At 32.5% G+C, this 14205-nt stretch overlaps 1 protein-coding gene across 3 annotated transcripts in view; it reads right to left on the bottom strand.

Moving 5' to 3' along the window:
• The window catches only part of LOC118187595 (asparagine synthetase domain-containing protein 1), a 58639-nt gene extending 45550 nt beyond the window's left edge, over window positions 1-13089 (bottom strand). The window contains exon 1 of one of the 3 annotated variants that reach the window (XM_035357845.2): window positions 12848-13089. In XM_035357845.2, coding sequence (XP_035213736.1) covers window positions 12848-12910 — 63 coding nt within the window. In that variant the 5' untranslated portion in view covers window positions 12911-13089. Of the gene's footprint in view, window positions 1-899; window positions 948-12444; window positions 12801-12847 lie in introns of those variants that run through there. The other 2 variants (XM_085826941.1, XM_085826942.1) reach the window with 2 other exon arrangements.
• Between the last annotated feature and the right edge of the window lie 1116 nt (window positions 13090-14205).

Here is a 14205-nt window from a genome sequence, read left to right as displayed (position 1 = left end):
CAGCATATATTCTAAAATGTTCTCTTACGAACAAAAAGGTTGGGGACCACTGTTATAAAGTGAAGCTTTGAAGGAAATAATTCAAGGGGATAACTAAGTCAATACCTTTGTTAGATGTCATGCATATTATAGTCTATGCAGAGGTGGCTGCCTCTCAAACTGCTCTTGAAAATGTGGCTTCTATTTAGGAAAAGATTCAAGTGCAAGGTATAACCCATGTTTCAAACACCAGTGATAAAAACTAAGACAATTCATTTTTAGAATGTGCTGCAGCTGATAATGCTGACACAATGTGTGAAGCATTAAACGAGCTGCAGAAACTGAAAGTGACATTGATATGAAGGAAAGTGACAATGAATCAATCTCAATCAAATCCTCACATTCATTGCAAATTTCTAAAAAAAGAAAAAAAATGAAGAAAAAAGAAAAGATTTGGTTGAATCAAGAAGTGGAAATCAGAAAAGCTATGAGCAGGTTCATTAATTCGAATTTATAATTCAAAACGTGTTGATAAACAATACAAAACAAACACAGAATGATCAATTCTGTATAAAAGTTTAAAATTTCAACAGGGATGCAACTATAAATATATTTTTATAAAAAATTAATAAATTTCAATATTTAATTTTAGCATTAATTTTTAATTATTTTAGGTATTAATTATTAAATTTATTAATAATTATATTAATTGATAAATTTAAAGCTGATAATGCAGTTTTTTAGACAAATTTCTGACTATCAAACTCAGGTATTTAATAAATTCAAATATTTTTGGAATAAAAAAGATTTTAATATGAAGCAAGTTTTTTATCTGTTTTTCGTGGAGTACTTTCTAAGAAAGACCAGGTCATATTCACATTATATATAAAGAAAATCACAAAAACTCATATGTAGCCTACCTGTTCATTTAAAACTTGAATCAAACTACACATGTTCAGCAGTTATACTACTGCGCTGCTGACGCCTTTGTATTTCCTGTTCGTTGAGTTAGGCTAATTGAAAAAGGCAAGCAACTTGAGAACTATCTATCTATGTTTGCCTATTGGAACTCCCTATGCTACTGATCAAAATAGGAAAATACAAAACATTGACAATATTGAAAAGAACAGCATCTGGTAACTTCCTTTTAATTTTTTTTAATTAAAATAACTATATTTTTAAAGTTAGTAACAATATATTTGAGTGTGTGACTAATGAAAAAATACAAATTATTCTGAGGATCTTGATTGATGAATTTATTAAATACCTTAGCTGATTTTTTGGCTGATCTTTAGAATATGGTAACTGGTAGTTTGGCGACATTTTGGAGGCGATAAAGGTTACTACCTGGGACTTTGGTAATAATGTGAGCAGAACTCAGTTCCGATTACGCATTATTTTGTGTGAGGGAAATGAGAGATCATGGGATATGTCATGTGATATTAATGGACGAATTACAGTTCTTTAATCGGAAAAGGGGGGAAATCGGGAAAAAATCTGGAAATTTTGTATTTAGCTTTATTCTGTGTTGTGTGAAACAGTGTTAATTTTTGGATCCCATGGCCCTAACTAAAGTGAATTCAAAATGGGTATTTAGTGGGATTGAAAGGAATAGTAATAAGTGTTTCTTTAAGGTTGTGCGAGATAGAAGTAAAGATGTTTTATTAAGTTATTTATTTTACCTGGTACCTTGCTGTGAACTATAAGTACGATTTTAGAAATCCTGAAAGAGGCGCACATATGCTTGCTTTTTATTTAGCAGAGGAAATAAGAAAAGTTTATCGGACACGTAATCAAGATTCTGAAGAAGATTAGGTAAGTTAGTATTTTTAATTATTTGAGGATATTATTTTTATGCATTGTTCTAAATGTAAGGAGTAAATAAAATAATATGGTATTATTGGAAAATTGTTATTAGCAATGATTTTTATATTTTAAGTAGTGTTTTTGAATTTAATTATATTTTAATTAAATGATAGTTATTTTGTGAATTATATGTTTGTAGGAATTTGGTATAGGTTAGAGTGGAAGTAAACATGCATGGAAATAATTTAAATATTTGACACTAAGTATTTGTAACCATTTGTAATGTTTGAGGTATAAATTCGTTGGTGACGTTTATACAGTCAAAAGTCGTTAATTCGGACCCCCATAATCCGAAATGATCTATAATCAAAAGCTAAAAACTTTCTGTGCATGCACCGCATTGGCACATGCGCACAGGCGTTTTACGCGTGCGCGTAAGACCTTTACGACTGCGCATATGCGTGTGCGCAAGTGCAGAATATGTTTTCGCCTTCGCGTTTAATGTATAACAGACGGTGTAAGCTAAAATTATCTAATTATCTATTTCAGTTAATGTTAATGATTGCGTTGTTCCTTAATCTTCGAATTGGATCCCGCTTATTATTTTTTGCAGACTGTAAGAGCAATTTCATAAAAGTAAACTTGAACTTTCGATTATGTCAAATAGAATTTTCGATACTGGAACTTCCAAAGGATCTACAAAACGAAAGTATGTTTCGATGTCCAACAAACAAAAAGTGGAATTGCTGCAAAAAATGGATAAAGACATGAAGAACGTGACAGAGAGGTTAGTGAAAACGAAAAAATTTCGATTGAGAAGTTAGTCGGTACTCTCGGCACAGCAATTAACGGGACTTGAACAGCGGAACTTTGTAACTGAACAAGAAATTATGTCTGTTTATAGAATTAAAGAGAAAGTATGATCACATAAAACGAAGCAACTTAAACAACTTACATTGAAAGAAATGTTTAATAAAGTAAACAAATAAATATTAAGCTTTTTTTTTTTTTGTAAATTTTGATACCCTTTAGATCATAATTGTTCTTTATTTCATAAATTACGGTTTCATATTTATAATTTTAGAATTTCTGCATGCCATATTAAGAGATTTAAACTGATGATCTATAATCCGGAAAAATCGATAATCCAGAATCCCCGAAGTCCCGACGAGTCCGGATTAACGACTTTTGATTGTAATAGATAATTTAGAGGTAAAAGTTTTTGGATATTTTATTTATTTTATACGTGGAAATGTTCATCTTTGGAAAGGGTATATACTTTTTCGCGATCAGGTAATTTCATATATGTTCTTTTTACCAGATTTAAAGATTCACAGAATTTTTTTGAATTTTCGTGCAAATTTTTGTAATTTATGAGAAAATAGCAGTGTACATGGATATAGTGAAGAGTGTGCGCAATGCCATTTTTGTGAAATTCTGGGATTTTTTTTAAGTAAAAATAAGTCGACGTGTACATGGTTTAGTGATATTTTAATTAAATTATAGTTATTTTGTGAATTTTATGTTTGTAGGAATTTGGGATACGTTTCAGTTGAAGTAAACGTGCATGGAAATAATTGAAATATTTGACACTAAGTATTTGTAACCATTTGTAATGTTTGCGGTATGAATTTGTTGGTGACATTTATAATATAATAGATAATTTAGAGGTAAAAGTTTTTGGATATTTTATTTATTTTATATGTGGAAATATTCATATTTGGAAAGGGTATATACTTTTTCGCGATCAGGTAATTTCATATATGTTCTTTTTACCAGGTTTAAAGATTTAGAAAATTGTCATGCATTTTCGTGAAATTTTTCTAATTTATGAGAAAAAAGCGTTGTACATGGATATAGTGAAGAGTGTGCGCAATGCCATTTTTGTGCAATTCTGTGATTTTTTTTAAGTAAAAATAAGTCTACGTGTATGTGTTATTTTGAAAAACGCAGAAGGAGTTTGCTATTGTGCACTTTTTCCCAATTTTGCAGTGAATATTTGTCATGATTAAGCAGTTTAGTTAGATAAAATTTCTAGCATAAGTGTAATTCGGCTAGTAGATTGTTGGAAGAAGTGTTCACTAGATAAAAAGAAAAGAAACATGTCTTTACTTCGTGAAGACAAAATGGCGGCGGGAAAAAAAAAATAAAGGGTTGCTGTAGGAAAGTTGGTCGCCAAAAAATCGCCAAGTTACCATAATGTAAAGATCAACCGATTTTTTTTATAAAGGTTTAAAATTAAGATCTTATATATGGCATAGACATTTGTGAGTCCCTTAGAAGATAAGGGAATGACTGGAAGTTCTCTCAAGAGGTTGATTCAAGGAAATAAAAATATAAGATACTCATATTTAATGGCTGTTTTCAGTCAAAACTTAGATGGAGCTTCAGAAGGTAGCTTCAATGTGCTTTGCCTTAATGAAGTAATCCAAATATTCTAATTATAAAATACGTTTGACTTTAAATTTATAACATAGTTTAATTTCTTTAAAAAACTAAAATGTATAATTCATTTTAATACTTTCTGAAAAATTATCATAAAATACAGATGATAACTTTCTGATTTCATGATAATATTCTAAAATAGACAAATCATTAGCTATGTTGCATTTATATACTACTTAAACAATTGGTTGCACTTCAGTTCACTGCTGGTATTACATTTTCTGATTAAGCAGCTTAAAAAAAAAGTACTAGACATATGTATTCTTTAATTTTCAGAATGTCACACCTAATAGAACAAATCTTTTTGATCAAAGCGACCACAGCATTAACCCATTAGCAGCTGGTGTTGTGTTAATGCAACGGTCAAAATAAATGCATATATTTCTGTAAAAAAATATTTGCCTTCAACAATCATTTTGTTTATAATAATTAATCTCATACTTTAAGCAAAATTTTCGACTGGGTATTTTTGCTGAAAATATTTAACGAAAGAATCGCTGTCTTTATGAGTGATCTATTTTTAGTCAAGGTCACCGTTTATTAGAACATTACATCAGTCAGATGTTTATATTTGTGTTGGGAAGGAAGGGAAAACAGGTGTTGCGCTGACTCAACATCAGCAGGAAACGGGTAGTCAATCGCTTTTTCACTCATTCCTTTCGATGTTCTGTTTCATGTTCTGGTTGTTTAAAAATGCCTAGAACGAGGTATCTTACATTAGAAGAAGCCCTTCAAAGATTTTTTGATGAAGAAACAGATGATGATAATGTTAATAATGACCAGAATGAAACTGATATTGTTGTTGTTCCCCCACAAATTTCAGAAGCTAGTGACAAAGAAGAAAGGAATGGCGATGTTTTAAATAATGATAATGATACTTTACCAAATGATACTGCTGGGGAAGTTGAAATTCCCGTAAGAAGTAAGTTTCAGCCTTCTAAAAGCAGTTATAGTCATACTAAAAAGTTTAAAAAGCAGAAGACTGAAATCTTGAAGTGGATAAAAAAGGAACTGTTAGTTATGTCTCAAGAACATGAAGAAAGCAATAGAAGAGAAATTATAAAAGACAAAATACAAGGTAAAACTAGTGCACAGATTTTCGTTTTGGTTTACACATTTACTCTCTTCTCATTGAACAGACAAATATATACGCTCAACAGAAAAAAAAATAATAATAATAAATGCCCAGAATTTATTGCATCTGAAGCCTATATGAGAAGATTTATTGGAATATTATTGCTTACAGTATATCATTCTTTACTTCAAGAAAAAATGTATTGGTCTTTTGATAAGGACATTACTGTTCCTGTTGTACGAGAATCAATATCATGTTTGCAGTACAGGAATATGAAGCAGAATTTGCATTTGACAATAGTGGAAATATAAAAGTCTCTTTTAGATTTCAGATGCGAGAATGCATTATTCCTTTTGCAAACTCCTATTGAGAGTGTAGAATTAGCCAGAAATAGATCAGCAACAGGAAGACCTAGTAAATTCAGCATTCAAAAACCATTGCATGGAGTTTATCGCAGTCTGTTGATAACAAAAGACTTTGGTGCAAAGAGTACCATAGCCAGACTGTTTATAGATGCAAAGTATGTAATGTAGCTTTACATCATGATTGTAATCAAGCTTTTCATGCTTGAATCTTTCAATTGAAATAATCTGTATTTGTAAAAGAAATACAATGTATATTTTAATATTAAATTAATTACAAGTAAAGTGGTTTGTAGATTTATAAAACATTATACAGCTAAAAAGTAATCCTGCGCTCCACTCAAAAGAAACATCACACGAGTACAATCCTACTCACTAAACGTCCGTAGTCTTATTCTGCTGACGTTGCACAAACGCAACACTCGCGTTTTCCACAGGTAAAAGCATTTTTTTTGTAAATTTATCTTATAAATGCTTAATTTAATATTTGTTATTATTTTCATGACATTCATTTAATTATTTAATGATTAACAAACAAGTTTCGACCAGATGGTACAATTGTTATGGGAGCCTACTGTACTGTCCGGGTTCAAATTCCACAGAAGACATTAATGTTTGTAAATACAGTAAAGTCTTTAATTCGGACTCATCAGGACTTTGGCGATTCCGGATTAGGGTTTTTCCCAGATTATAGATCATCAATTTAAATCTGGTGAGATGGCATGCAGAAATTATAAAATTAAAAATATGAAACCATAATTTATGAAATAAAGAGCAATTATGATCTAAAGAGTATCAAAATTTACAAAAAAAAAAGCTTAATATTTATTTGTTTACTTTATTAAATATTTCTTTCAATGTAAGTTGTTTAAAATGCTTCGTTTTATGTGCTAATACTTTCTCTTTAATTCTATAAACAGACATTATTTCTTGTTCAGTTCCACTGTTCAAGTCCTGAAATTGCTGTGTCGAGAATACTGACTAACTTGTCAATCAAAATTTTTCATTTTCAATAACCTCTCTGTCACTTTCTTCCCTATCGGAAGCCGTACATCGAAATACGCTTTCGCTTTGTAGATCTTTTGGCAGCTCCAGAATCGGAAACTCTTTTTGACATAATCGAAAGTTCAAGCTTACCGTTTATAAAATTGCTCTAACAGTTTGAAAAAAAATAATAAGCCGGATCCAATTAGAAGATTAAGGAACAACGCAATCTGCAACATTAACTGAAATAGATAATCTAGCTTATACCATCCGTTATACATTAAATACGCATGCGTTAACATATTATGCATTGATGCATGCGCAGAAAGTTTGTAGCTTTGAGGTCCGGATTATAGATCATTCCGGATTAAAGACTGTACTGTATATGGTGTCGGTGTGGAATGCGGACCACTCTAAACATGCGCCTAGCTGCAAGTCCTCTTGTGCCATTTGATGGGAGGGGGAGCGGTAGGAGACCCCTCAACCCCCTGGGTGCTCTCTCTCAAAATTGGTTTGGAAAGTAGAAGTTCAACATCTCTTTAGAGTAGGCTCTGGCAACCATTCTTCCATGTAAAGTCCCTATCACATATGCTTCCGCTACGCGGGACTGAACGTCTAAAGGTGCATTTCTCAGTACCCACACATTTCCACAAAACCTACATAGCTAGGTTACCATTTTCACTTACAAACAGTAATTGATTAATGCTCAGATTGAGATTGTGTGATCCTTTAGAAGCAGAACTTTTGTCTGATTGGTTGATCTCTACAGAGGATTGACCTGCAGACAGAACATTTTCGGCGAAGTTTCAAAATATCCCGCATAGATGGGACATCTTTTCCATAGCTAGGCGGGACTTCACTGTTTTTTCTAGGAACCCTCCCATTTAACTCTCTAAGAGGCAATGCCGTATTCTCAGTACCCACACATTTCTGTTGTGTAGAGAATTGTCTGATTGCATTATAAAAACTAGGTGAATGATTTTCTGATTTAAGGAAATCTTAATTTTATTTGATTCTGAATTATTTATTTTAATGCTTTAATTTTGGGGAGAAACAGATGCTTCTGGGAATATTATTTAGTTTAAAGAATATTATTTATTTTCCTTTATTTGCAATTTTTATCCAAGCTTTGATTCATTGTGAAAAGAAGCTGGGAAAAGGAAGCAATTTTGCTAAGTAATGATTTTGCACGCTTTGTCCTTTAGAATGTTCTAGAAGAAATTTCATTGTGCAGTTGACCTTAGGACAGGAAGTACGTGACAGAAGGGTCAAAGGTTGCCACTTAACTTTCAATGCAAGTCATTCAGGATGGCGATTGGAGGGTTCGGTTGTTGGCTAATTGAAGAGGGGCGCACATGCGCGTTCACCCTTATTTCCGCATTCAGGGGTTGAAACGCAAATTTTGCCCAAATTAAGGGGGTGATAATTGAAGCCATAGTGGGAGCCCGCATTTGTAAAGGAGAGGAAGAAAATTCGAGTTTGAATCACTTTTTCGTGCGAGACTTACTGTGAGGATGTTACTTTTGAAACTTGCTCTTGGGTTGAGCGATAGGAAAGATGTAATTTACAAAGAGAGATGTTTTTCGGCGGGGAGCGGCAAATATGCTCCCCGGCCGCATTTTGGCTAAGAGGCGAAATTGATAAGTGTACGAGTTCTGCTGAAAGATTTAAAGACTTTTGGACGTTACTTTTTGCCCAACATTGGACCAGTTTTGCTGAAGGATTTAAGACTTTCAAGATTAACATTTTTTGCTGGACTTTCAAAGCTGAAGGATTTGTTAAGTTTCTGGGGTTGAATAAGAGGTAATTCAGAGGGATAACGGCGGACACTATCCGGCCGTCGCCTTGCTGTCAAAAAGAAGAAAAAAATGATTCAGCGAGTATTAAGTTTTTTCTCTCCAGCGAGTATTAAATTAAAAAAATTATTGGCCAAGTTCCACCCCGGCCAACGTGAGATTTTATACTCGACATCTTGACTGCGAGCTTGAAGATTCTGCTCGGGTGCTGGTTCTAGGGCTTGTTTTCTGCGATGCTGAGCGAGCGGATTGTGTTGCTGAAAAACAATGGAGTCGGTGTTATCCGGAATTGCGGCCAGTGACACCGAAAAGCATGAGACTCCTTAGACGCCTGTGTTCCCTTTACGGAATGCAATTTTCCAGGAATTATGGTGGACTTATAATTCCCTGATTTCTCCCAGAATGCAAGGCTAGCCCGAGACCTTTCCGGGTGCGTTTCAAGTCGTCAAAATCACAGATAAGTGCTTTGTTATCAATTTTCCTTAGAACTTTTGGAAATTGGAACTTTACCTTAAATTGAATCTTAAATTAAGTCTACAGAAACTGAATTGCTTCCCTTTTTCCCCTTCTTAATTTACCAAGACAAACTTTAAGGTCCTCATATGAATTAGTATGTAATAGTGTAATTTGTTTGTGTAATCTTCCTTTGAACAGATGTTGAATTGCAGATATGCTTTCTTTAACCTCTTAGAAATTACAGAATGGGTACCCGTTAAATTAAAAGGGTCATGTAATAGATTTGCAAATCATGAATTTAAATGTAACAAAAGAAAATGACAAATTGAAGAATTCACCTGAGTCTAAAATAAGTAAATTGAAACTGTAACAAAAATAGGAAATTTGACTCTCTGATTAGGATAAGATTTAATTTTAATTGTGAGGAATTTGAATAAACTGGTATTTAATCTGGAAACCTATTACTTATGTTTTCTTTATATCTTTTATGTGTTTTTTCTTATATATATATATTGATTTTACATGTTATTTATTCGATCCTCTCACGGCGCGGTCACGGATGCATTTTCACAACGAAATGCATTACCGTTTTACCTATACTATCACTAAACGTGTGGTAATTAGCAAGCTCTTAAGAGTTTAGTTTCTCAGTTGATATTTAGTTAGTTACTGTTTCACCTGTCTGTTTCTGCATTAGTTTCCTCCCTCAGAGGAAGTTGTAACACAGCATTGGTGTCCATGATTTTTACGGCAAAGTATAGAAACAGAACATTGGTGTCATTACTTCATAACATTTCCACAAAACCTACATAGCTAGGTTACCATTTTCACTTACTAAACAGTCCTGTATGCCAAACAGTAATCGATTAATGCTCAGATTGGGATTACGTGATCCTTTAGACGCAGAACTTTTGTCTGATTGGTTGATCTCTACAGAGGACAGAGCCGCAGATGGAACATTTCGGGCAAAGTTTAAAAATATCCTGCGTAGACGGGACATCATTTCCGTAGCTAGGTGGGACTTCACTGTTTCTTCTAGGAACCCTCCCATTTAACTCTCTAAGCGGCAAGGCCATATATATATACAGTATAGAATATTTTTGTGATATCTGTAAGAACGTATATATACGTGCATATTAAAATATGTCAAAGAAATTATGGCAATATATGTAAAGAAAACAAATACAGATATGAAATGCCAGGAGAGTTTTTACATTAAAATCAAAAAAATAATTTGTTCTCATAGTAGTTTTGGGAAATTTGTGCTTTCTTAGGGAAAAACCTGCCCACTCAGAGGGTTAAACCAATGCTACAAGAATCTCCTTTTTTCAGAAAAGTCCCATCTAGCGGGGACCGTCACTAGATGTGACAACCCCTTAATATGGACACAACTTAGAAGAAAGTCCGGCTGATCTTTGGAGTATGGTAACTGGTAGTTTGGCGACATCTTGGAGGCGATAAAGGACCTAGGACTTTGGTAATAATGCGAGAAGTACTCAGTTCCGATTACGCATTATTTTGTGTGAGGGAAATGAGAGATCATAAGATATGTCATGTGACATTAATGGACGAATTACAGTTCTTTAATCGGAAAAAGGGGGGAAATCTGGAAATTTTGTATTTAGCTTTATTCTGTGTTGTGTGAAATAGTGTTGGTTAATTTTTGGATCCCATGGCCCTAACTAAAGTGAATTCGAAATGGGTATTTAGTGAGATTGAAAGGGGTAGTAATAAGTGTTTCTTTAAGGTTGTGCAAGATAGAAGTAAAGATGTTTTATTAAGTTATTTATTTTACCTGGTACCTTGCTGTGAACTATAAGTATGATTTTAAAGATCCTGAAAAAGGCGCACATATGCTTGCTTTTTATTTAGGGAAGGAAATAAGAAAAGTTTATCGGCCACGTAATTAAGATTTTGAAGAAGATTAGGTAAGTTAGTATTTTTAATTATTTGAGGATATTATTTTTATGCATTGTTCTAAATGTAAGAAGTAAATAAAGTAATATGGTATTATTGGAAAATTGTTATTAGCAATGATTTAGTTTAAAGTAATTAGGATTGTAAGCTAATTTTTATTAATTTAATGTATGTGCTTATTTATATTTTAAGTAGTGTTTTTGAATTTAATTATATTTTAATTAAATGATAGTTATTTTGTGAATTATATGTTTGTAGGAATTTGGTATATGTTTCAGTGGACGTAAACGTGCATGGAAATAATTTAAATATTTGACACTAAGTATTTGTAACCATTTGTAATATTTGAGGTACAAATTCGTTGGTGACGTTTATAATAGATAATTTAGAGGTAAAAGTTTTTGGATATTTTATACGTGGAAACGTTCATCTTCGGAAAGGGTATATACTTTTTCGCGATCAGGTAATTTCATATATGTTCTTTTTACCGGATTTAAAGATTCACAGAATTTTTTTTGCATTTTTGTGCAAATTTTTGTAATTTATGAGAAAATAGCAGTGTACATGGATATACTGAAGAGTGTGCGCAATGCCATTTTTGTGCAATTCTGGGATTTTTTTTAAGTAAAAATAAGTCGACGTGTACATGGTTTAGTGATATTTTAATTAAATTATAGTTATTTTGTGAATGTTATGTTTGTAGGAATTTGGTATATGTTTCAGTTGAAGTAAACGTGCATGGAAATAATTTAAATATTTGACACTAAGTATTTGTAACCATTTGTAATGTTTGCGGTATGAATTCGTTGGTGACATTTATAATATAATGGATAATTTAGAGGTAAAAGTTTTTGGATATTTTATTTATTTTATACGTGGAAATATTTATCCTTGGAAAGGGTATATACTTTTTCGCGATCAGGTAATTTCATATATGTGCTTTTTACCAAGTTTAAAGATTCAGAGAATTTTTTTGCATTTTCGTGCAAATTTTTGTAATTTATGAGAAAATAGCAGTGTAGATGGATAAAGTTAAGAGTGTGTGCAATGCCATTTTCGTGCAATTCTGGGATTTCTTTTAAGTAAAAATAAGTCGACGTGTACATGGTTTATGTGTATGTGTTATTCCGAAAAACGGGCAAGGAGTTTGCGATTATGCACTTTTTCTCAATTTTGCAGTTAATATTTGTCATGATTAAGCAGTTTTGTTACATAAAATTTCTAGCATTAGTGTAATTCAGCTAGTAGATTGTAGGAAAAAGTGTTCAGTAAATAAAAAGAAATGAAACGTGTCTTTACTTCATGAAGACAAAATGGCAGCGGAAAAAAAAAATAGAGGGTTGCTGTAGCAGAGTTTGTCACCAAATTTTTGCCAAGTTACCATAATCCAAATATCAACTGAAAGTCCAAATTAAATAAATATTTGTTATTACATGTATGGCTTTTTAACGAAAAAATCATATTCTTAAAAGGTGATAAGAAAACTTGAGATTTTTATTCACTAATTATCACTCTGATTAGCAGTTTACCAATTATTTAGGCATGCATAACAGACATGATTACTGGTATAAATTTAATAAGAAATTTATCAATGACATGAAAGGCATAAATGGTAAAAGTTTACAATTGGGTGACCCTTGTTTATCGGCGATTCTTTCTTGACGCCAAGATCGGCGCCAGGAAGGCACAATTTCAAGATGGCCGCTACACAAAACCAAAATAAGTCAAAGAATTGCGCAAACTCAGTTTCCATGCACACATCGATCTGTTTTCACTTAAAAACACATCCCATAATTGCACACACTAGGTATTGCGCACTGCCTTAAATTTGTCATGTACACATCAATCTATTTTCATTAAAAAAAAAAAAATCAGGAAGCTAAAACAAAATTAAAACTATCATGGTAACCAGAAATGAGGTTTCATATCCAAAATTAAAAAAATATATCGCTAATCGAAGGGGCACCCAATTATACACTAGAGACGGCATATAAAATCATTGAAAGTTCAAGTACAATTTATATAACCTCATTTAAATAATTAACAGAAACATCTTTCTCCAATTGAATTACTGCACATATTCCACACATCCTTCAAAATGAAAAATAATTTTATGCTAGAACGGTTTTACAAATTCCTGAACCACATGAACACAACCTGAACCTGAAATACAGTCTGGTCAACATTTCCTACTTAAATGATATGCACTTGGCCAGTTTTCAGTATATTTTATTGGAATGTTAGAATTGTTTACAGACAGACAGACAAAGTAGACAGATGTCTTGTTTTGCACCCGCTTAGTCTTTCTGCACCGATGGGCGAAAAATCAAGCATAGGTGCGAAGAAAAGGTACATAGAAAGAGGAGCAATTTCATATTTGAGGAGAGTAAAAAGGAACTTCGTACATTTTGTACGAGTTCAAAACGCCAGAAAGAAAAGATGGGACAAAATAAAATTTAATATAAATGGCCCAAAAAATAATAGAGGGGGGGAAAGGGCCTACAGAAAGAAAAGGAAAAGAAGTAGAAAATATCCTAAAAATACGATTGTGTCCATGAGTGTAGTTAAAAGGAGTTCATTTGCAAAAATTAGTGTCTTTAGGAAGAAAACTATAGCTAAGTTAAAAAAATAAATAAATAAATGAATTCCTACATGGTAATGTGTATGCCCTTATCTTGAGACCTAGCTAGAAAAGACATATATCATCACAGGGATGTACATAATTTTTTAACTAAAGTAACATTAACTATTACTAAGGCTCCAATATACCAGGCTGAATCATCAGGCATTCGCGCTCCCAAGTGGGAGATTTAATGGTGGCTGAGTGGTTACGATGCAACAATTTTTTGTGTAAAATGGGCGGATGTACAGCTATTAATTGTTCAAATCATTCACGGAAAGGTCATACATTGGTAAAATTTCCTAAAAATGAAGAAAGAAGAAAAATATGGGTAAATAATTGCCGAAGAGACAATTGGAAACCTGGTCCAGGCGCTGAACTTTGCTTAGTAAGTATAATGTTAATTACGCCTTCATTTAGAGTTTATATCTTCTCTGATGTTTATAATGTGCAAGTAAAGTGAAACTCTTGTGTACAATAACCTGAGTATCTGCTAATTTCTGTAATAATAGCTATAATTAAATTAGTCTAGGGTTAATGTACCCGTCGCCAAACATCGCCAATGTAGATGTTTTGAATATGGAAAAGAAATTTCTCTTCTAATATAAAGCGCGGATTTTGTTTTCCTGTGCTAATTGTGGAATTTATACTAATGTAACATGAAAATCATTAGCATATTGAAATTTATTAAAAAATAAATAATAATTTGGAAAGTCAAGATAAAATCTGAATGTTTGCTAAAGATATATGTAACATTATACTATA

Source organism: Stegodyphus dumicola, chromosome 11 (assembly GCF_044657685.1).
Source record: "Stegodyphus dumicola isolate Sdum_Otavi_A_Nest chromosome 11, ASM4465768v1".
NCBI classification, from domain to species: Eukaryota; Metazoa; Arthropoda; class Arachnida; order Araneae; family Eresidae; genus Stegodyphus; species Stegodyphus dumicola.
The sequence above is the reverse complement of the archived record's forward strand: the minus strand, read 5'-3'. Positions and strand labels throughout refer to the sequence as shown.